The 25427-nt window shown below is 38.0% G+C and overlaps 1 protein-coding gene across 5 annotated transcripts in view; it reads right to left on the reverse strand.

Annotated features, from left to right (window-relative positions):
- The window catches only part of MPP7 (MAGUK p55 scaffold protein 7), a 296574-nt gene that overhangs the window by 15551 nt on the left and 255596 nt on the right, over window positions 1–25427 (reverse strand). For all 5 annotated transcript variants that reach the window (XM_064284961.1, XM_064284962.1, XM_064284959.1 and 2 more), the window contains one exon: window positions 16921–17091. In XM_064284961.1, coding sequence (XP_064141031.1) covers window positions 16921–17091 — 171 coding nt within the window. The remainder of the gene's footprint in view (window positions 1–16920; window positions 17092–25427) is intronic.

A 25427-nucleotide genomic window follows, 5' to 3' on the forward strand; every position in this document is an offset into this window, starting at 1 on the left:
AAAATAGACATAATTAAGATAGTGTGCATACCAGGCCTCAACGACATACACTGGGGCGTGTCTGCCAGAAGTCCTGCTTGATTCAGGACTCAGGAAAATCAAATACAATGATTACATGTGAGCAACTGCCAAAAAGGCACATTAAAAAATCATTAGTTTGGAATTCCGGCAGTGACCTAAAGTTCATGTGCCTACTAGCTTTAAAAAGAAAATACAAGACTGCTTCTATTCAAACCAAAGTACAAGTAAGTATTCATCTGCTTCACTAAAAAAAAAAAAAAAGAATTTACAAAATTACTTTGTGTGCAAATTCTGGAAATAAGGAAGAAAGACATGTATCCATCCCCGTTAGCTGAAATACTCAGGAAAAAAATGTACCAACTGGATAACTAAGATAATTAAAAAAGATAATTAGAAAGGTATTATTTTTAATTACTCTGTGTGCATTTAATTAGTAACTTCTTACTGAAAGTCGAAGTGGTTAAGTGGTGGCATAATGGTTAAGTGCTACGGCTGCTAACCAAGAGGCTGGCGGTTCAAATTCGCAGGCGCTCCTTGGAAACTCTATCGGGCAGTTCTACTCTGTCCTACAGGGGCCGCTATGAGTCAGAATTGACTCGACAGCAGCAGGTTTGGGTTTTTTTTTTTTATTTGGTTTTACTCAAAGTCTACAAATATGTTGTGTGTGATTTTACATAAAGCTTCTTCATTTCAACCAAAGAAATATAGCTTATTTTGGGTGCCAATAAAATAAAGTTACTAAGTTTCTATTTAAAAATTTACATTTAAGAAACTTTTCATTTAAAAAAACAATCATGTAATTACATGCAAACTAGATTCTTAATCTTCGTTTACATGAAAGGAGGATTTAGACACATAAACTACACTTTCCCCAAATGACTCATAGTTCTGCTGCCATTAGAGCCCTGGTGGCACAATGGTTAAGCGCTCGGCTGCTAACCGAAACATGCATGGTTCCAACCCACTACCCACTCCTCAGGGGTGTCTGCCTTTGTAACGATCACAGTCTTCGAAACCCTGTGTGACGGTTCTACTCTGTCCTAGAGGGTCACCATGAGCCATAATCTACTCCACGGCGATGGGTTGGATCCATGTAATTATGAGAAGTTGAGGGTTCTCATTGTTCTATTTTCAGATTTTTTTCTTTTTATTTCTCAAAAATGTGTGTTTATGATGTGTAACCAAGTTTATTATGGTAAGCAAGAAACATACTTTTATTAAAATACTAGCACTGTATACTTTCAAAATTAATTCAGAGTTGATGCATAAGTCCTTTCCTTCTGCAAACATGAGCTGAAAAAACATCTATGCTCTGCAACTGAAACAGACATTTACAGCTGAGAAAGGACGAATGAGTGGGAAAGGTACTGAGACAATGACACCCATGCCGGAGGCAGTGCTTCAAAACTGTAAATGCACGCAAAGAATGCTTTAAAGGATCAGTGTGATGTTCTTATACATAAAACATCGAAGTTTGTGGCTGTAATTTATGGCATTATATTTGTAGCTTCAATCATCTACTTCAGTGTTAGTGCAGATTCTGAATGAATGAACAGTTAGTATATAGTCGTACATTATTCTAGTACATATTCATTCAAGATCTACACTAACACACACACAAGTACACGACTGAAGCTACAAATACAATGTCATAGAGTATGGCCAAAAATAGAGGAGTCCCTGGGTGGTGCAAACCATTAAGCATTTGACAACTAGCCATAAGGTTGTAGGTTCAAACCCACTCTGACGGCCCCTGGAAGACAGTCCTGGTGACCTGCTTCTGAAAGGTACAGCCTTGAAAACCCTATGGAGCACAGTTCTATTCTGCACACACAGGGTCACCATGAGTAGGAACTGACTCGATGGCAACTAATAACAATTATGAAAATAATTTTATTAAAATCAACGAAATGTGGCATATTTTTTTAAAAATCACACTCATAGGAATGAGCATAAAATAATTTTTATCTGTAAAAGTCCCACATAGAATTTAAATTGTAGTTTTTCTTAAGGCTGATGAATACTGCATTAAATTTAACAAATAAAGACGAGTGGCACATTATACATGAAGGGACTATCCCGCTAAAGGTTACAGTGTCAATAACCTCTTAGGAAAGAAATTTCACAGGAAGAGAGATACAGGTAGGTGGCCATTAGCCAAACCGTATATTCATGTAATAACTCATAATGCATTAATGATAAAAATCCATACTTTGATATAAACTTTAAAAAATTTACATCCAATATTCAATTATATTTGTATTTACAATACATGATGGACGGACATGTGTTGCTCTGACCAAGAACTATTCATTTTTGCTATTTATCACCGTGCATCTTGGCACAAGTATAAAAATGGTATATTGTATTGAAAGCAACCAACATGGATACAGCTTTTAGTATGTGTTCACCTCCAGTGTACCTGCTCTGCTTAATATGGAAATTCTTCCACGTTGCCCCTCAGACATTTTTATGGTATTGGCCAGACGTTTTACTCTTACTATCCAGAGAAAAATATCAGAGTTACTGGAGTCTGCAATAAATATCCAAACTACTTTTGTTACCTGAAAAAAACACACTTCTTCATTTGATTTATTGCAAGACGAATCAAACCAAATCTCTAGGTATCCTTCGGATCAGACATATGCTATAAAAAGTATACTTATTATATTGTAGCACTACTATTTTTGTTGCTATAGGCATAAAATAAAAAACAGCCATGCGATTATATGTGACCCACGATCTTATAATGATCACATTAGTGGGTGGCTGAATTTTTGTGTTGGAAAGTGACAAACCTGTTTATAAAACTGAATTTAAAGTTCCCTTGGAATTGAACTATAAAAAAAAATACAGCAACTTAGCAGTTCATAACAAGCCCTAATAGAGGTTCAGATTTCCTCTTTTCTGTTTTTTTTTTTCATAATGGAAGAAAAACGCTATTAACGAAGTATCAATTTGTACACTAAAGGTAAAGAAAGAGTGAGTGGGAAGTTTGTTCAAAGACCATCATTTTTTCCAAAGCAGCTATTTACACTAGACTCATATATATTTGTAACTGAACGCCACTCAGGTTCTTGTCCTGTCTTATTAGCCAATTGAAATAAGATGGACACTGACTGCAACAGAAACAGAAAGTGGCAAGTTTACTGCCTGCGCGTACAAGGAGCGCGTGGGGTCTAATGACCAAAAGGCCACGTGCTCCCTGACTAAGGGGGCTGGGAGCTTTCTGTTTCCAGTGGCGTCAGGGGGTTGGGTTTGGTACCCCGAACTTTCTGTCTTTAGCCCTCCCATGCCTAAATTTGGGGGTGGAAGGGGGGCCGGTTGAAGGATGTGATTTCAATCTCTGCATGCTTCAAGGTGTAACTAGGGCTAGTCAGTGGACGGGGCCACTGCCTGTTGTGACTTCCTGCTCAAAACAAGTTTGAGGTTAGCAAGACAAGGAGGGGGGGAAGAGGAGTTGATTGGGGTTCTCAATATGGCTGAGCAGCCTGTTTCAAACTGACTTAAGAGCTCATATCACCTCTATCTCAGAGCTATGACAAGAATGCAATAAAATTAAAATGTCGAAATAAAACCACTTCTGAGTCTCCATTAGCTAAGTAGAAGAGGGCAAGGGCAACTTCCTTATTTCTGAGTCTCAGCTCAAAATGGTGCCTTTTCAATGAAGCCTGCCATGATCTCCCTTTTGAAGAGCCATCAAAGTCCCTGTCCTGAACTCCTGATTCTCCTGACCTTGCTCTACTTTGACTTTCTTTTATAGCATTTATCACCTTTTAACAACTATATAATTGACTTTATTACTTATTACTAATTTATTATACATGTTTGCCTGTCTCCTACCAGTACAATGTAAACTCCATGAGGGCAAGAATGTTTGTGTTATTAATGTCCCCCATATCTAAGAACAGAGCCAGGCACAGAGATGATACTTCATAAAAGCCAGCTGAATGAATAAGTGAACAAAATTGTGATTTATGCCCAGAATAAAGCCTGAGTATAAACACTGGATCAGGTCCCTGGGTGGCACAAACAGTTTGCATTCAATTACTAACATAAAGATTGGTAGTTTGAACCCACCCAACAGTGCTGTGGAAGAAAAGACCTGGTGATCTGCTTCTGTAAAGATTATGGCCAAGAAAACCCTATGGAGCACTGTTCTACTCTTTTAACACATGGGGTTGTCATGAATCAGAATCAACAGCAATGAGTTTGGTATTTTTAATAAATGTTTAATGAAGACCGATGGCATAAAAAGCCAACTGTGATTCTAATAAAGACCATGCTTACCTTTTATATATAATTACACTTTTAAATCCATCATGCACTCATAATTTTGATTTTGCCTTTTAGTTTTACAACTGTCTATAGAGCTCTGGTGGCACAGTGGTTAAGAGCTTGGCTGTTAACCAACAGGTTGGCAGTTCAAATCCATCAGCCACTCCTTGGAAACCCTATGGGGCAGTTCTATTCTATCCTAAATCCTACAGAGTCGTTATTAGTCAGAATGGACTCGATGGCAATGAGTTTGAGTTTTTGGTATATAAAACCCTCCAGAACAAATTCTCATTCCTACAAGCCTTCAATCAAAATACAACAAAAGCAATTAGAATGCTAATAAACACACTAACACTTACATTTAGTTCTGAGTGCTTCTTTTCCTCTCTGCTTTCTGTGGGGCACTCAGTAACCCACTGCCTTCGAGTTGATTCTGACTTATAACAACCCTACAGGACTAAGCAGAACTGCCTCATAGGGTTTCCAAAGCTATAAATCTTTATGGGAGCAGATTGCCACATCTTTCTCCCACAGAGCGGATGGCGGGCTTAATCTGCTGACCTTTTGGTTAGCAGCTGAGCATTTAACCACTGTGCCACCAGGGTTCCTTTTCTTTTTTTTTAATAACATAGTTTTATGAAAAAAAATTATGATTGTCTTATAAATGTCTATATGTTCCAAGTACCTCTATACAAAGCAGTCTTTAGGCTGCATATAAGATTCATCACAAGGATGGGCAGAGTAGTACTTAAGGCTTGAGCTAAAACCGTGAAATACATATAAAGATTTATCATTAGTTTCCTTTTATGTCTCATAACCAGAGAGAACAAGTCACAAATTGTCTGAATCTCCATAAGATGAATTTTTGCTCTTCTATTGGCTTTTTTTTTTTTTTAAGCTATGACAAGTGTGTTAGTAGCTTTTTAAACACCAAAGGCTTTCTCTCCACGCTTATCACTTGACCCCACCCACACATACATTATTTGACTTTATTATTTTTTAAAAAGTCAGCTTTCACTCAAGATAAAACCTACCATGTAGAAAAATGTACTGAGTGCCTGACATTCTGTTTTAATACCTTTTTGGAAAATACTTCTCAACGCAGAAGGGAATTTAACAGAAACTGTCATTGAAATGTTTCAGTGGCTAAAATGGTGGCTTTGGTATAATACCTTTATAAAACGAAGAAAAACTGAAATAACTCTGAGGAAGGCGCAAAGTCCTCCATTGTCATGTTTTACCATGCTAATTGTCTTAGTCATCCAGTGTTGCTATGACAGAAATACCACAAGTGGATGGCTGTAACAAACAGAAGTTTATTCTCTCACAGTCCAGTAGGCTACAAGTTCGAATTAGGGAGCCAGCTCCAGGTCATCAGTCTTCCCTTGGTCTGGGGGCATCTCAGCACAGGAACCTAGGGTCCAAAGGACACGCTCTGCTCCTGGTGCTGCTTTCTTGGTGGTATGAGGTCCCCATGTCTCTTTGGTCACTTCTCACTTTCGTATTTCAAAAGAGACTGGCTTAAAACACTACCTAATCTTACAGATCTCATCAATATAACAGCCACTAATCCATCTCACTACATCATAGAGATAGGATTTACAACACACAGGGAAATCACATCAGATGACAAAAGGGTAGACAATCATACAATACTGGGAATCATGACCTAGCCAGATTGATAGATATGGGGGGGGGGGGTGCTGGGCACAATTCAATCCATGACACTATAAATCAGCCTATTTTCATTTCTTGAAAGTTCAAGCCAAAAATAAAAATCATGTCTAATATTATGGTAGGAATACAGAGAAAAACTACTTTGTATGCCCTCAATAATATTTATCTAGTAGTTTCAAGGCAAATATTATTCCCTACGGCTTTGAAAACACTGGGTGAAGACAAATCAGGCTTGAGAAGAAATTTGATGCTTATATTCTTTTGATCTTCCTAATGAAGTGCGACCTACATGTGCTGTAGAAGCCAAGAAAATATTTACTAAGTATATAATTTTTTACCATCAGGAAAAGCAAACAGGACATTCAGGAACCATACAGAAGCTTCCAAATGTGAGTCTACTGCTTATCTCTTCTAGATGACAATTTGATAAATAATTTAACTTACAGGAATTTTGAACACTGAGGTTCAAAGTCAGCAGAAACTTACTTGGATTTGAACGTTTCATATTTATCTTAGTAACATTTTTACTTAACATTGATAAAAACTAATTTTTATTAAAACCTTCCTGCTGTTTTTGTTGTTAGGTGCCTTTGAGTCAATAGCCACCATACAGACCTCATGTGACAGAGCAGAACTGCCCTACAGGGTGTTAAGGCTGTAATGGTTACAGAAGCAGAGCCGCTGGGGAGGCTTAAAGCACCAACCTTTTGGTTAGCAGCTGAGTACTGACCTGTTGCACCCGCCACTGGGGCTCCTTAAAACCTTACTAGGTACCAGGAATTACTTTAAGTCTTTGCAAATATTATTTCATCTCACCCTGAAAACACAGAATATGAAATGTATGGGTATCACACGGCCACTTAAGGACAGAACAGGATTGGAACATCCTAGCCCTGGAGGCCACGTGCTTTTTTTTTTTTTTTTAAACCTTCTACTCTACCCTGCACCCCAGGATATAAACGCAGATTTCTGCAGGCAATCAACTAAACTCTAAAATTCTGATACATCAAATGTGCTAAACATAAGCACAAAGGTTTCCCGAGCAATGAATACATAGAAGAAAGTATGTATTAAGAAGCACTTTTGAAGGACAGTTACATAAAACCACCCTGCTGTCACCGGATCTCACTGTGGAATGTGAAGTTACACACACGCCCACAGCGGGGGGGGGGGGGGGCGGGGGTGCAGACTCTAACGTTCAGTCACGGCACCAGCTGGCTGAATTTTCCACTCTGCCACCTGTACAGGCATTCTTGATTTTGGAAGATTTACAAATTCTTCTTTTAGTGGAAACATTACTAAGAAGCTTGCCTTGATTTAACATTTTTACATGATATTCTTTCTCTACTTTTTCATATGAAGACATCAGATATACTACCTACTTGGATATAATATGCAACCTAACGTGACTAAAAGAACAAGACCAATATTCTCCATTAAGTCTGTTCTGCTTTGATACAATTGTTATAGAATCAAGATATACTGCACTACCAAAAATGGCATTATACCAGCAATTGCTCCACAATAGGGAAAGAAAGGCTTAGGGGCTAAACATTTTTTTTTTTTTTTTAATTTTTATTGTGCTTGTTTTTTTTTTTTTAAGTGAAAGTTTACAAATCAAGTCAGTCTCTCATACAAAAATTTATATACACCTTGCTGTATACTCCTAATTGCTCTCTCCCTAATGAGACAGCCTGCACCTTTCCTCCACTCTCTCTTTTTGTGTCCATTCCTCCAGCTTCTGACCCCCTCTGCCCTCTCATCTCCCCTCCAGATAGGAGATGCCAACACAGTCTCCAATGTCTACTTGATGCAAGAAGCTCATTCCTCACCAGCATCTTTTTCTATCCCATTGTCCGGTCCAATCCCTGTCTGAAGAGTTAGTTGGCTTTGGGAATGGTTCCTGTCCTGGGCTAACAGAAGGTCTGGGGGCCATGACCACCAGGGTCCTTCTAGTCTCAGTCAGACCATTAAGTCTGGTCTTTTTACTAGAATTTGCGGTCTGCATCCCACTGCTCTCCTGGCTCCCTCAGGGGTTCTCTGTTGTGTTCCCTGTCAGGGCAGTCATCAGCTGTAGCTGGGCACCATCTAGTTCTTCTGGTCTCAGGCTGATGTAGTCTCTGGTTTATGTGGCCCTGTCTATCTCTTGGGCTCATAATTACCTTGTGTCCTTGGTGTTCTTCATTCTCCTTTGCTCCAGGTGGGTTAAGACTAATTGATGCATCTTAGATGACTGCTTGCTAGCGTTTAAGACCCCAGATGCTGCTCTCCAACGTGGCATGCAGAATGTTTTCTTAACAGATTTTATTATGCCAATTGACTTAGATGTCCGCTGAAACTATGGTCCCCAAACCCCCGCCCCTGCTACGCTGGCCTTCGAAGCATTCAGTTTATTAGGGGCTAAACACTTTTAAATAGCTAGTTTTCTTGTAGGAATTTCAGCCGAAAAATAATAAATCAGTTGATCGAAATAGTCAAACCAAACCTAAGATGTCACGGAACAAATCCTAAACAGCACACTCAGACTATGCCAGAAGTTTTTAAACCATCATTATAATACAAACAGGATAGCACAAAACAACAGAAATGTGATGCTAAGAAAAACAGAAAATCAAAATAAATTGCAGCCAGTTCACAGTTCCCAAGAAAAGAATGTAATATCAACTGAACGGTCGTTCAGGCAAAGCCAGGTGGCTTTCCGCCTGCGTGCACGGTCTGCTGGTGCCTCATGACATTAGTACTGTAACCAGGTGACAACAAAATCCATTCCCTGATCCATCTGGACCAGAAGCATCAGAATCATCTGGGAACCTGTTGGAAATGCAGGAGCTCTGGCCCTCCCCCGGCTAGTGGACCAGAAACTGGCCAGCAACAAGATCCCTGGCAGGGACTTGGTGGTCAGAGGACAAGGGGCTCCTGCCTCTGTGTGTCCTGTAAGACTGTTTCTGTGCAGGGCTGCCAAAGGAAAACAAACAAACAAACAAAAAACACTGAAAGGCCATCTCTGAAGTCTGCAGAGTCCACAGTAAGATTCAGCACAGGACTTTTCTTTGTGACTAGGGGAATGACCCAGGTGAGCTGCTGAAAATGAGAATGGATTTGAGACGGAAGGACCAAGAAAATCAGCGAGGAATACCTTAGGAATTAGTTGATGAATTTTAAGGAGAAAGAAAGTGAAACAGGGACAATGTGAACAATAAGGGAACACGCCCAGACAAAGTATGGGAAAGGCAGAGGTGAGCCCAGCCAGCCTGTTGAGCTGACCTAAACCAAAACCAGCTGCTGTTGAGTCAATTCCAACTCATGACTGACCACAGAATGATGGATAAATGTGTGTCAGAGTACCACTGTGCTCCTTGGGGTTTCAAAGGTGGATTGTTAGGTCGCCAGGCCTTTCTTCCAAGGTGTTTCTGGGTGGACTAGAACCCAGTTAACAGCTGAGCACATTAGATGTTCACACCACCCAGGGACTCCTGAACTGACTTAAATGACTTAGGGAGGTCTAAAGTGGAAAAGTTCCATTCAAAGCAGGGAAGGAGAGCTTCGGGTAGACTCCAATCTAAACTTCTACAAAATGTGGAGTTGTTTGTTAGCAAAAATGATGAACCCTAAAGCAAAGAGCAAAAGGAAAAGCTACTTCAACCCAGCAAACAGTGTTAACACGGCACTGATTGTGTAGAGAAGAGAAGCAATATTCCACTATGAGAGAAGAAAGAGGGTCCTTGGCTTGAACTGCGAGCGTTTGAGTCAGCTTCACAACTTAATAGCTGTGGGATCTTAGATAAGTTACTTACTTTTCCTCTCTGTGCTTGGGTTTCTTCATCTGTAAAATGCGGATGATAAAAGTACTTATTGTTACGGTGACAACTGAATGAAATAATACACGCATAGCCCTAAACACAGTGCCTAAAACTTAATGTTAGCTACTGTTGTTATGCTGCTGGGTGGTGCAAACGGTTAACATGCTGGGCTGCTAACTGGAAGGTCGAAGGTTCCAGCCCACCCGGAGGCAACCAAGAAGAACGGTCTGGCGATCTACTACTGAAAAATCAGCCACTGAAAACCCTATGCAGCACAGTTCTACTCTGACACAAATCGGGTAGCTATGAACTGGAACTGGCTCAACAGCAACATTTTTTTAAGTTGTTATTACATATGGTAGAAGGAGGACAGGAACAACTTGAGAAACAAGTTAAAATTGAACACTTCAGTTGGGACTGTTTGAAAGGAGTAAAGAACGGTAGAGGGCAATGAAACGTTACAGTCAGATCTAAGTACTAGAGAAGTCTGACTAGTAAAAAGGAGTATTTTGGTTGTCACTGAAATAATGCAATTAATTATTTGCTTAAAGTTTGGAAAATTCCAGTGTGAAGAGACACTACTGGCGGAAAATCACATAACAAAGGAAATATTCATCTTCACTGACTGCACCCTTTCCATTTGGAAGCGTTAACCAATATTTAGCATCTCTAGGTTAGGAATATCTTGAGGGTAACACTCCTGCTGGGGGATAACGGGGAAACCTTCCCGGAGAGGCAGGACTTGGAAACTTAAGGCATTCCAAAGAAAAGACAAAGGAAGTGCAGTCACTGCAGCCTGAATGACATCACAAGGCTTAATAAAAAACTTTAAAATCCTACTGGGAATGTAAAAACATAGTGAGAAGAGCAGAATCTGTCTGTTAGAAAAAGGCACCTGGCCCACAAAACAGTCCATATATAATTCAGAATTCAGGAGCCAGGGGCCCAAAGATCAACGCACAAATGGAAGTTAGGTAACTTTAGTACATATAATTAATGTCTTCGTGGAAGATTTCAGCCAAATGATTTTTAGTTCAATAATCAGGGATCTAGACAACTAGCTCTCTTATAAAGCAAAAAGCAAAAAACTCAGACCATTCTATGATTTTGAGGAGCATTATTTTATGTGCTTTTGGGAGCATTATTTTACCTCAAAAGACAGTTGATAGTTGAGATGATGTGTTATATTACCCTGTCCTGAGGACTCTCTGAAACTTCGACTAGGACACGTGAGAGTCCAGAGAAACACTGCACCACCAGGTCTCCTCTATAAGTAACATGTATTAACGTATTTTGAGAAGGGTGATTAAGGTACACCAGCGAAGGGGACAAACCTGTGTCTGAGAGAGGACTTTGAAGGCTTTAGCGAAGTTCCAATTCCACCACAGATTACACTGAATACCACTAACTACAACTGAAAACTCTGGACACCATCTAAAAAGAAACAGCCTGAGGACTGTGAAAAGTGAACAAAAGCAGGCAGGCCGTGAAAGGGAAGCTAATCTGGAGAGATGACCCCCAAGGGGATTACGTTTCCCATTTTATTTTTCTCCTTCTTCTTGCGCTTTGCCCAGACATGAGCCTCCATCTTGGAGCTGCACAGTGGCCTGAGAGGCTAACACTCCATAAATGTTTCGAACTTGTCTCTAAATTGTGCATGAATAAGATGAATCCAAAACAGCATAAGGAAGGCTCTGAGAAATGAACTAAAATTTAAACCACTGCATAAATCTCTGACTAACCCAAGAGACACATGCATATAATAGGTCCAAAGCAGTATAGCACAGAACACTGAAAACTGAGCTTAGGCAAGACACATGCAGACTGAACCTGACTAGGCTGATAGCCTAATGAAGAAAACATTTTCAAGAGGAATACAATAGGACGCAAAGTCTAAACGGCATAATGTTCAAAATGTCCAGGGTACAATCCAAAATTACAAAACATACAAAGAACCAGGTAAAGGTAACCCACTCTCAAGGAAAAAGTACAAGCAACAGATACCAAACCCAAGATGACTTTGATGGTAGAATTACCCCAAAACTATAAAGCATTTTTTTTAACTAAGCCCCATGAGGTAAAGGTAAATACACTTGAAATGAACGGGAAAATTAAGTCCTTGGCAGAAAAACAGATACTGTGATAAAGGACTAGTTGGTAATTTCCTATATGACAAAGAACCAAGGGCAACCTTTGGCCAGTAGCCAGCTAGGATCTAAGGCCCTCAGTTCAACAACCTACAAGGAACTAAATTCCGCCAACAATCACATGAGCTTAGAAATGGATCCTTTACCAGTCTAGTGAAGATCCTAGATGAGATCTTTACCTTTGTCCAAGGCTTGGCTGCAGCCTTATGAGAGGCCCTGAAGCAGAGGACTCAGTGAAGCTATGCCCAAACTCTGACACACAGAAACTGCAAAGTAATAAATGTGTGTTGTTTTAAATCCACTTGTTAATGCAGCAGTAGGAAACTAACATAAACACGAAGACAGAGATTACCAATATAATGAATGGAAGTGGGGACATCACTAAAGACCCTACGGACAGTTAAATGATAATAAGGAAATATTACAAATAACTTTATGCTTTTGAAATTGGCAACTTAGATGAAATGGACAAATTTCTCAAGTATACAAACTGCCAAAGCTCATTCAAGAAAATAACTTGGTAATTCTCTATATATTTGTGGGTTTTTTTTAATAGAAATTATATTTATCATTAAAAACCTCCCAAAAAAGAAGATTCCCAAGTCCAGGTGAGGTTTGAGTTCTACCAAACATTTAAAAAGGAAATAGTTTTCTATACAAATTCTACCACAAAAATTGAAGAGGAAAGAACACTTCACAACCCGTTTTATGAGGACATCATTAACCTGATACTAAAAACAGACAAAACACTGTATGAAAACTACAGCCTCATGATCATAAATGCAAAAATTCTCAAAAAATTAGCAAATCAAATGTAGCACTATAAAAAGGCTAATACTTCATGACATAGTGGAATTTATCCCAGGAGTGCAAGGTTCATTCAACATTCAAAACTCAATGTAATTCACCATTCAAACAACCCAAAAGATGAAAATTCATATAATCATCTTGAAAGATATATACAAAAATCAGTTAGGAAATTCAACAATTATTCATGATAAATATTCTCAGCAAGCTAGGGATAAAAGGAAATTTCCTTAGCCTGACAAAGGGCATCTACAAAAAGCCTACAGTTAACATCATACTTAACGGTGAAAGGCTGAATGCTTTCTCCCTAGGTTTGAAAACAAAGCAAAGATGTCTGTTCTCACCACTCCCATTCACTATGATACTGGAGATTTTAACAAGCACCATAAGACAAGAATTAAAAAAAAAAAAATTCCTACATATTTGAAAGAAAGAAATAAAATTGTCTCTATTCACAGATAACACAGTTGTCTATGCAGAGAATTTCAGGGAAATCTACAAAGAAGTTATCAGCACTAAGTAAATTCAGTAAGGTTACACAATAAAAGTTCAAATCCAAAAAAAAAAAATCAAGATATTTCTCTACACTAACAATGAACAATTAGAAACTAAATTTTTAAGAAGTGCACCAGAAAACATTAAATGCTCAGATATAAACCTAACAAAATACGGGAGGGATCTGTATTATGAACATTACGAATCACTGACAGGAAAAAAAGGAAAGTCTTCTTAAATGGAGAGAAATACTATGTTCATGAATGGAAAGAAACAATAATGTTAAAATATCAATTATTCTCCAGCTGATCTATTGTTTCTTACCACATTCTAATAAAAATTCCACTGGATTCTTTTTTCCTTTGAGAAATTGACAAACTGATTTTTAAATTTATAAGCAAGGCAGGGGAACTATAAAGGGAATTTTGTAAAAGAAAAACTAAGTTGGAGGATTCACACTACATGATAACAAGACTTATTATAAAGTTACAGTGTTCAAGACAGTGTGGTATTGGTGAAAGGACAGGCACATAGGTCAACGGAATAGAAGAGAGTTCAGAAATAGACCTGGACATATACGGCAAGCAGATTTTTAACGGAGGTACAGAGGCAATTAAATGGAGAAAGAACAGCCGTTTTGACACACTGGACATCTATATACAAAACTGAACTTCGACCCACACTTTCAGCCTTATTAAAAATTAACTCAAAATAGATCATAGACTCAAATATGAACCCTTTAAAGCACCACCCACAAAAATACAACACATGAAAGAAAAAACTGATAGATGGAACTTCACTAAAAAAACTTCTGCTGTCTGAAATAAAGTGACAAGAGAAACAAAAGACAAGCCTAGGAGAAACATCTGCAAGACACATACATGACAAAGACTTGTAAGTACGCAGGCACGTATTTCTCTCGTTCCACATCTTTTCATGTAGTATGAAGAGGTTTAGGCTGGGGGAACAAGAGGACCCCCTTACGTTCTATCCCCTTACAGAGACATGCTTGGCCTTCTGCACCTAGAACAAGCCAATAACTGGTATGTTTTCCTTTGGCACCATCCCCCTTGTCTGTATTTTCATTAAGGGAACTGCAGGGAGGGACGATTAACACCTGCATATACAGTGAAACATGTGAAAGCTGGAATGCTACAGGACTGCCTTGTTTTTCTGGGTCTCACGAGTTTTCAACCTTTGAGAGGGTGTAGTCTTACCACTTTTCTATCACTCATTTTAGTAGAAAATATTTGAGCTTTCCTTCTATAACAGGTTTCCATCTTATCCACATTCTGACTTTCGCAGGTTTTACTTTAGAATTTAACAGAACTCCACGACTTCTAACGTGAGGCCAATTGCTCCATAACCCCTTTTCCTTAGATTCCAGTAATTGGCTGTTTCTTTTCTATAACCATCAACCATCTTTAGTTGCTTCTGACTGTGGTTTGCTTTTATTCTTCCCTGGATTACCATTCAGATTATTTAGAGACAAGTTCATCCCATCTATCTTCCTGTTCTCATCCCTGAGGGAAGGGTTTTTATTATTAGCACTTATAGGGAAGAACAGTGACAAAGTTTACTCTACTTTATCCTTACAGTTAGATCCCCTAGGGTTGCTATGAGTTGGAATTAAACTCAAAGGCAATGGGAATGGGAGTTACATAATAGCTCCTTGGCTATAGAGAGAGTCACCTAGATTTAACAGGTGAAAAAAAAATCAAACTATCTTTGCCCTTTTATCATGTCTCTCTCCTCTGTTAACTGCAGACCTTGGATGAGGAGGAGAGGCAAAGGGGATGGAAGAGACACTGCTGAGATGGGTGCTGGTGACCTAGCAAGGGAGGAGGCAGGGTAGGACCAAGGGTGTGGGAGAAGGGCAGGAGGTCTCAGAGAATCCCAGTGAGGGACAAAAGATTTACCTGGGACCACCTGTACTCTCATTTAGGCCAACGGAACAAGGACTGGAAGGTGGGGTATTATAAGCTCTATAAAAAAAAAACCAAAACCAAACCTGTTGCCGTCGACTCAATTCCAACTCCGACTCATAGCAACCCTATAGGACAGAGTAGAACTGCCCCATAGAGTTTCTAAGGAGCACTTGGTGGATCTGAACTGCCGACCATTTGGTTAGCAGCCATAGCTCTTAACCACTACACCACCGGGGTTTCCATAGGCTCTATGGCAAACATAAAAAAACCTATGGAGAATATTCTTCCATGTGTGATTGAGGGAGGATGGGTTCAGTATATGTGGATCCTTTTAAAAAGGGTAATTCTTAAGTACAGGCAGTCCCCAGATTACGAATTAGTTCAGTTCCCAAATCTTCCTTTATGTCAAATTCGTACATAAGTAAATCAGAACAGTTAGGTACGGATAGTATCTAACATCGGTTAGTCAAATGTTTGTCTTAGTAAATAGCGTAAAAAACATTAAAGAAACACTTTCAGAAACACTAAAACATCTTTAACATAATACAGTAATAATAATAATGTTTTGAAGCACATGGCAAAGTAGTACGTGTTTGTTATTGCAAACCATTGTATGTACCTCAGATTTTTAATATAATAGGCTTTACAGGGGTTGGTGGTAACTCAGGGACTGCCTGTATGTGAATATATATTTCTAAATAATGCAAACAATTTTAGCATCTTATGACACTTCCAGTGTCATATGTAACGACATGGTTTCTCGCCATCTGTTTGAATTAAGAACAGGTCTAAGTAGCCTTTCAAAGGATTCCATCTCAAGGGTGATTCTTTGGCTTTACCATCTTTCTCATCTCCGTAACTGTCATCTTCAGTTTATAAGGAGCAAGTAAAAAGATTTGCCATGCTCCTTTACTCTAAACCATTTATAAAGTCATTGGTTTTATTCCTGGGGGCTGAAATACCTGTCACATTTTTAATGAAAAACAGGTGAAGGCTGGGTGGAGTAACACTGAGGAGGTAATTGCTCCTGTTTGTGAAGTTTGGACTAAATGGATGCTAGAATGTTAATGGAATCAAATCAACCAATGTTTGTGAAAATACCAACATATGGTTATTAACTTCTTTAGCAGTGTTGTTACTAACTCTCCAGCTTTAAATATGTCTCTATCCTAGAACAGTAAGACAATAGTTTATTTCATTGATCGGTCTAAATACCATAGGAAGCTGATACCACGACTTCTGCCTCAAAATTCCAAATGGAAAGAAACTTCCATTGTATTCAAAATTACTCAATTCTATTTTTTTATTCCTTAGTTGCCCTGACAAACTTAGTATATTGCAGCGTGTCTGCTATCTCCTCTCCTATAGAGGTTCCACTAACCTGCCAGTATCATCCTTCAAAGACCTCTTAACTCTCATTTAAGTAAAAAAGACTAAAGACTTCATTTTAGGGACCAAAACGTGTTCAAGATAAAGGGATTTTTCAGCTAGAAAACTTCAAGGATAATGCACTTTGAAGTTAAATTGTTACCATTTTACTGAAAAAAAAAAAAAAAAAAAAAAACCCAAACCCATTGCTGTCGAGTCGACTCCAACTCATAGCAACCCTATAGGACAGACTAGAACTGTCCCATAGAGTTTCTAAGGATTGCCTGGTGGATTCGAACTGCCGATCTTTTAGTTAGTAGCCATAGCTCTTAACCACTACGCCAGCAGAGTTTCCACTATTTCACTTATGTCCTCAGAATTAGACATAAAAGCACTTACCAACCAAAACAACAAGTCTGTATTTCTCATTGGTTTGTCGCCGGTATGGGGTCACTTCCTCGTATGTAGGTACATCAGCTGTATCGTACTGATCGCTCTTCTTGCATTCATACATGGATTTATTTGTTTTCTTATCTTTTCTACTAAGACGGAAGCTTCTTCTAAAACCAACTGCAAATATAAAAAAATTTGTTTTTAGTAATAAGAACAACAATAACAACAGCAGAAAGAAAAACAACCAAAAACAAACCGTCGAAGTTGGACAGGATTTTATTTACCATGACATTGTTAACAAGTGCATTTGGTAAGAGGGAAAAAAAATGGATATTATGCAATTCCATTGAAACTGTACTTTATAAGAGAATCATCTAACATTTATGTGTTTATGGTAATATACGCAAATCTTATTTGGTTCTAAGTAATAAACAGCTCTTTTCAGAAATTAGTGAATAAAGTAACAATCCAATAAAAATAAGGAAGTCAGAAACCATAATTTATCACACACTGATGAACATGTTTGATAAGAAAATTGTTTTAAATACAAATCACAAAATCTCTTATTCATAAATACTAAAATATGTTGTATCATCTTCCAAGTATAACCTAATAACATACCTGTGGTATACCCAGCACCTATTGTTCAATAAAAAGAAAACTGAATTAGGGACGGCTTGGTGTCAAACACGCCTAATGCACAGCTCAGGCTGATGGAACAAGACTCTGTCACTAACTGACCCTGAGTCATTTCATTTTTACAGGATTCCAGGGGGATAGTAAATTACTGAATCTTAGGTCCTTTTTCTTCTACGAAGATAGTATGCTTTTCTGATTTAAAGCCTATTAAGTTTGAAAATCAGTTTCTTGGTCTTGGTTGTGTACTCTTATCACTAGGTCATACGATCTTTTAATCGTTGTTTAAATACTTAATGTCATGTCTTCTTAAAAAGCCTCCCTCAGAACACTGCTATCATTTAATATGCAAGCTTAAAAAGTTTAGGCTAAAGTTTCTCTTATTCAACTCCCATTTCATTCTGCTTGCCATTCGTGCTGTTACATTATTCTTTTTTCCTTTCTAAAATAGTGGCGGTTCTCATACAAACCATTTTAAGGATTCAATAAGTTGCACAATCAATTCTTGTACTATCCAACCTTCACACTCTCTCAAAATCCAGACTTGGAGAGAAAATAGTTTGCTTACTAAAAATGGCGTATCAGTTCCACAGTGCAACAAAATGCAAATATATTTAAAACGTATAAAAATATATTCTCTTTAAAAAGTTAGAATACTGGACAAATCGTAGAAATTTGGTTAAGTAGAATTTTTTTTTTTTTTTTAAGTATTTTGTAACAAAACGCAAGATTGTAACAACAGACCTGTGTGAATTTTAGGTACTATAAAGGAAAAGAATAATTATTACTAAGACAGGGAGCAAAGACCCAGAGATCAGAGGGTGCCTGTTTGAGAAATAGCCAAGAGACTGCTGTGGTTAGAGGAGAAACAAGTAAAAGAGAAATAAACTATACTATCAGGGAGGTAATAGAGGCTTGAGTGTAGAACCTAGAGATTTAGTTAAGACAGAACAGACCCAAAACAAGACAGCCAACACAGGGGCCCCCAAATCTGCAAACAAAGTAACAAGAAATAGGCCATTCCTCAGAACAATGGGCAGGGTATCTAAAATAGCCCACAAACTTCTTTAAAGTTGCCTTTCAGAAGCAGCTGGAGAAAAGCAGGCTCAGGGACATGTGCATAACATCCACATGTGACCACTGTGTGACCTCCCACCAGGGGTAGTGAGGGGCTACAGTTCCAGTAAGGGAATGGAATCTGGGGAGCGAGAGACTGCGCAGGCGCGACACCCCATAATAAGTCCCCCATAATAAGTCCTGCTACGAATCCCAGAGGCCTCCAGGACAGGAGCCATCTTGGAAAGCTGCTGCACCACACCTTAGTCAACATATCCCCCCACCTGTGTCTATGAATAAACATCAATCTTTTCCCACCCAAGAACTTTTAAAAACTCGGGCCCCTCTTTTGTTCTGTGAGACGAGGGTATGCGTTGCTCTAGGCCCTCCTCGTCTCCACTTGCAAGCCTCCTCGATAAAGCACTCATGTGGAAAACTACGTGCCTTACCTGCTCATTCTTGACCAGTGAGAGGCAAGACCATTATTCTGGTAACATTACCATTAGATTTAAGAAATTAGTAGGATTTAAAATAAAGGCAACCTTATATAACAATTCTGAACGACTAAATATAGAATTATACAAACTGCCTGATGGATTCACAGTTTAATAAAATCAATTAAGAAATTAAAAATGCAGTGGCAAAAACATCTGATAATATATTTCTGTGGTCCACTGTGAGTCATTCTAATATTGAAGAGGTATTTGAATTATGAGGGAAAAGGTATAAAAATAATTTGAAACAAGGAAAATAATCACTCTAAAGCTCTCTTAACAAAGGCCAAATGTACAGAGGAAAAACCAAATGGCCTAAGCAATACACAACACATCAGTATTTTACAGAGATGAGATGTGAGTGAAGCAAAAGGGGAACTGAGCCAACCTGGTCCCAGGACCGGGAAAACATGCGTGAATTCCAAAACCTCATACGCAGAGAGAATCCAACTTCTATGCAAACGGTTGGAGGAACACTTGTATATTATCCTTTGCTCTTGTTCTCGAGGATATTGGGAAAGATTCCAGAAAAAGGATCTTTTTTACACCAGACTCCTTGCAATAACACACCAGTAGCAGCAGAGATTCTTCTAAGTACTCTAGCGCTCTACTGCAGTGGTTCTCAGACGACGGTCTCTTTCTATCTGGCAAAATTTAGGTATCCCAGATATCCCATTCTCACCCGCCAGCTCCTGTCGTCTGTGATTACTGGTAAAATCAGAATCCAGTATAAGATGGTTTCCGATTTAGCACAAAAATGACACATGAGCTTTTATAATTTTCCTATGCAGGTATCTCAGAGTGTTCTAATTTCAGGCTCTCACAGTTCTTGCCTCCTGGGAAGCAATTAGAGGATAAGCAGGTAGAACTATAAATTCCTTCATCATTATTCCTTGTATGGAAGGAGGGTTTTCTCAAGTCCCTACAAAAACCTGGCATGGGAATGGATATAACTAGGGCATAAACACTTCATCCAAAGCAAATAAAGTCTAACACTGAAAAGTTTCTAATCAGTAGATCACAGCTAACTCCTGAATTCCAGTGAATGTGTTTACGATTGAATGTCTTTACTATTAATTGAAGTTTTTATTCTCATCATAAGCAATAAAGAGATAGTGGGAAAAACAAAGAAGGCAATCAGATTTTTAAAGCATGTTTCTGTGGACATCAGGGATGGGGGCTGTTGTTCCATTAGATGGCTTGATGACGTTAGTTGTACAGTGCTTGGTATACAGAGTGGGTGCTTGATAAACAGTGACTGAATTGATTAAAAACAGCAATGACAAAAACCCTACTATCACTGCTGTTTTATCTTCTTAACTAAATTTCTAGAAAGAACAACACATTTGGTTATTTTCACATCGAGAGTTAAGATGCTAAGAGACAGACAAAAGGACCAAAACCCTGTGTACATCCAAGTCTCAGAGCTGGAAGGAACTCAAGAGCATCCCGGCTGCTCCTCCCCTGCCCTCTGCCCGCAGAAAGCCCATCACCCAGCACCGCTCGCCTCTGCAGTACAGACTCTGCAGGAGAGACACTGCCTCAAACTCACCCAGTCTCCCACGTCTCCACTGCCAACCAGGGCAACTGGCACAGGCTTCAGGGGCTTCAATACCCTGACCCCAAAGCCTCATTTTACAAAACAAAGGGAAAAACTCAGACAGGCAGCCGTTCTAATTTTACTGGAGCAGAAGCATCACTTAGTGTGAAAATGCAAAGGAGAGTGAGACAGGTCCGAGTTGGCAGCCAGGTTCTGCTGCTTGATGACCAGCTGTATGACCTCGGGAAGTTATTTAAAACTTCTCTAAGGCTCATTTTCTCATCTTCAGAATGCAGACAGTAACAGTATCTACCTCATAGGGTTGTTAAGAATTGAGCAATTCATGTAAAGCATTTGGCCCAGGACCTAGCACACGGTAGGTACCTAATACACGTGAGCTGTATGTTAGTGTCTGACTACATCTCCAATGAATTGAAAGGACCTTGAAGGCAGGAACAGTGTCTGATACTTCCCTGTATTTCCACAGCACAGAGTCTAGCAAAAAAGGGAAAAGTACATTGAGAGGCTTATTAATAAGTTTTTAATTAATGTTTTTTTTTAATGCTATAAATGAGACAAAACACTTAAATTAAATCCAGATTAAAAAACGTTAAATATTAAAAATGCCTAATTGACGGCACTGGGTTTAAAGCACCTTATTAAAGAAATAAGGTGTTTGAATGAAACACGACAGATATGTTTAGTATATATTAACAAGTCTTTCTAAGGGTGTATGTTATTCTTTTACTATCTTAAACTTAAAGAGTGTCCTGTCCTTCCGTCTTTACTTATGGTGATCCTATCCTTTACTCCCCTGCTCTCTATGTACATATATATGCTCCATACACATGCACACATTCATACGTACATATATACATTCAATATAATTGTATAAATACATATACGCACATACCAAAACCAAACCCAGTGCCATCGAGTCAATTCCAACTCATAGCAACCCTATAGGACAGGGTAGAACTGCCCCAAAGAGTTTCCAAGGAGCGCCTGGCAGATTCGAACTGCCGATGCTTTGTTTAGCAGCTGTAGCAGTTAACCACTATGCCACCAGGGTTTCCATATACACACATACATACACATATATGTTCCATACACATACACACACGTGCGTATACACGTTCATAGATATATACATGCAATATAGCTGTATACATATAAATATACACACACATGTACATACATATACATGCTCCATACATATACACACATGTGGACACACACACACACATACATATGTACATGCAATATAATTGTATACACATAAATATACACACATATATGCATACACACACAATAAGAAAAAAGAAAAATTGCCAACCCAGAACAACCAATAAAACAGCCAGAACTAAGGATATGACCAAAAGTATGAAATCAAAAGTACTGATCTTTGATTATTTCTCAGGCCAAAATAAACAAAACACCCTGTTTTCTAGAATCTGTCCTCCACTGGTCGTCAGAGGTGACACTGCGTTTGGCATGCTGCTGCAGGCAGTACAGTGACTAATTTCCAAGCTTCAGTAAACACACAAGGGACGTGTCAGTACACCTTGGCTACATCTAAGCCCAAGGACAATAAGCTGTGTATCAGGCAGAGGGAGTGAATACATTCTCGCCTTCAGGTCTCAGTCGGTTCTCTTATTAAAGGAGGACCCAAAATGTGGGCTTAAACTGAGCAGAGGGTTCTTTTAGATAAATGTGAAGAAATAAGCTAGAACCTATTTAATTCCAGTTTTTTTTATGGAGCAAAAGTCTTAGCAAGAGCTGGCTTTCAAAAAAGGAAGGGAAAAGGAATATTAACAAGGAATTTGGAGTAAGGAGCCAGTTTTACACAAAATGTATTTTTACTTATATTTCACATTTTTGTAATTTATAATTGGCTCAACATCTTTATGGACAGGCTGTTTCCAGGGAGCATACCCATAGCTGCTAAAGGTCTGCATTTTTAAAGAAACAGCACGTTTCCTCTGTTACAAAGGAAAGCGACTTACAGCAGAACTACAACTGTAGATCAATGCCCAATCCGTCACAGACAACAGAGGACGCTCCTGAGCTGGTATTTTCCAGTAGAAATAATTTACAATGACTTTATATTTTATCATTTAACTAGGCAGTTCCGTTTAAATTTTCTTTTTACTATGAAAGGGGACACTTAAGTTTTTTATAATTAGTCTCTTGTTTCAATGAGGCTGCAATAAACATCCTTGAACATATGTTTTATCCCATGTCATTGATGATTTCATCAGGACAAAATGCCAGAAGCTACATAGATCTTGTCAACCTGCTTTTCAAAAAGATTAATAACAGTGTACAGATTCCCAGCAGTACTCTATACAATTGCCTAGGTCTCCATCCTCTCATGAAAGGACTTCTAATCACTTCTCTAAAATTTTTAGTGATTTGATGGGTAAAAAAAAAGGGTACATTTCTTTTTTTTAGCTATTAGTGGGCTGAACATTTTTTTTTTTTAATATTTATTACTCATTAGAATTTATTTCCTCTGTAAATTGTTGGTTAATATATCTTGATCATTTTTTGTTTAGAGTCAATGTCATAAATACATACATGCTACCTATCTTTTAAGGTCATGAGCCCTTTATCACATTTGCTGCAAAGCCTTCATTAGGCTTTCAAATTTCCTTTTAAGCTTTATCAAAAAGAAATTTAAAATGTTTGTATTTGAATCTGTGAATTTCTTTCGTGATTTCTTCTACTGTTTTCAAAACTTTTCTATCCCCTTTAAAAAAAGAAGTTGCTATTGTCAAGTCAATTCGCAGTGTCAATTCAAGTCAATTCAAGTGTGTCACAGTAGAACTGCGCGTCCTAGGGTTTTCAATTGCTGATTTTTTGGAAGAAGATTGCCAGGCCTTTCTTCTGCGTGCCTCTGGGTGAACTCAAATCACCAACCTTTTGGTTAGACGTTGAGTGCATTAACTGTTTGTGCTGCTGATAAATATCCACAAATATTTTAAGTGTTTTTAAAATGAGTTGCATGGCTTTATACTTTATTCCATCTGGAATTACTAGATTTAATCAGGAGATCGAGCTTGTGAGGTGAAGCTGTAACTTTATATTTTTTAAAATAATTAACCAATGATCCTGGGAATACTTATTGAATAATTCTTTCACTACTTTCCATTGTTATATATGTTGATACATATGATGAGCTGAAGTACAAGATTGTTTGATTGAAATTATTATGTCGTGACATAATTTAGGTCATTTATTAATACTATCGACACCAAAACAACAGTAGTAGGGATGAAGGTAGCTAATGTTAATCGCGCATTTATGACATAAGAGGCACTATTCTAAGCACTTTATATGGGTTATTTAATCCTCACAGCAACCCTATGGGGGAAAAAAAAAAAAACCCTATGAGATACGCATAATAATCCATTTGTTTAGCCCTTTTAGTGTAATAAAAAAATGACTGCCATGGATTTGACTCAGATATTAGATGATGAGCAAGAGTCAAGAAGAAAGTTTGAAATGTTACTCAACATACTGAGATATGCAGTAACAAAAAGATAATGAATTTTGTTACTTTATGCAATAATTTAATAGGAAAAATATTAAAGAAGAACAGCAATTTGGTTTAGTGTTTAAAAATGTAAGTTTTTCTGTTAAGCGTTTCTGTAAAATGTTATTAAATACATTTTTATACTCCTCTATATTCAAGGTGGAACGCTGGTGCCACAGTAGTTAAGAGCTACAGCTGCTAACCAAAAGGTCGGCAGTTTGAATCTACCAGTCGCTCCTTGGAAACCCTGTGAGGCAGTTCTACTCTGTCCTATAGGGTAGTTATAAGTCGGAATTGACTTGATGACAATGGGTTTTTTGTTTGTTAATTTTATATTCAGTGTAACGTGTAAAATAAATAAGACAATGTCATTGCCCTCAAGAAGCTCCCAATCTAGTAGAGGACGTAACGATTATTCGCAAATACCTGTAGTTTAAGATGGTTCACAGTCTAATTTGATTTTGACATTTCTCTTAAGTAAAAAAAAATTAAAATCAGTTACACAGTTGTGATTTTATCATTTTTTAAAGCTATCTCATTACATTGCATTGATATAACACCATTCATTAAAATTCAATGCTTACATATATAAATTATTAAGAATCATTTGTTATTAAAATACACTTCCAATTGTAGGCAAATATTATAACCTCTAATTTCAATTGTTAGAAATATTTTTAACAGTAAAAAAACAGGGAGAAACAAAATTATCCTGAAGTATGAGAATGGTTCATTAAATTATGAAACATCAAAGAAACAGGATTGAAGCAATGAAAATTATAATTATAAAGGTATGCAGCACCATGGAAACATATTTGATATGATAAATGGAAAAAAACTGTACAAGATATAATAATCATACTTATGCTATGATTTTTACTAATATAAAAATCGGTATGATATAGAAGTATAGGAGAAAATGTATAAAAACAACAATGGCTGTGTTAGGGAGAGAGGGTTATGGGTAATTATTTTGTTGTATTTCTCACACTTCAAAATGTTATATAATTTTATAATTTGGAAAAAAAATACAAACAGTTCATAATATATGAACAGCCAAACTGATGAAATCCGGCATTAGCGGATGCATCTGTGTGGTCACGTCAAACACGTAACACAAAACAGATTTGACTATGTGTCAGAGGCACGTTCTAGTCTTTGATATTTTGAAGTGATTATGGTGTAGTCCAGGTTTGTACATTCATAATAGCTAGGAACAGCCACCAAATCCAAACATTAAAAAAGCATG

The sequence above is a fragment of the Loxodonta africana genome, chromosome 4 (genome assembly GCF_030014295.1).
Source record: "Loxodonta africana isolate mLoxAfr1 chromosome 4, mLoxAfr1.hap2, whole genome shotgun sequence".
Taxonomy (NCBI): domain Eukaryota; kingdom Metazoa; phylum Chordata; class Mammalia; order Proboscidea; family Elephantidae; genus Loxodonta; species Loxodonta africana.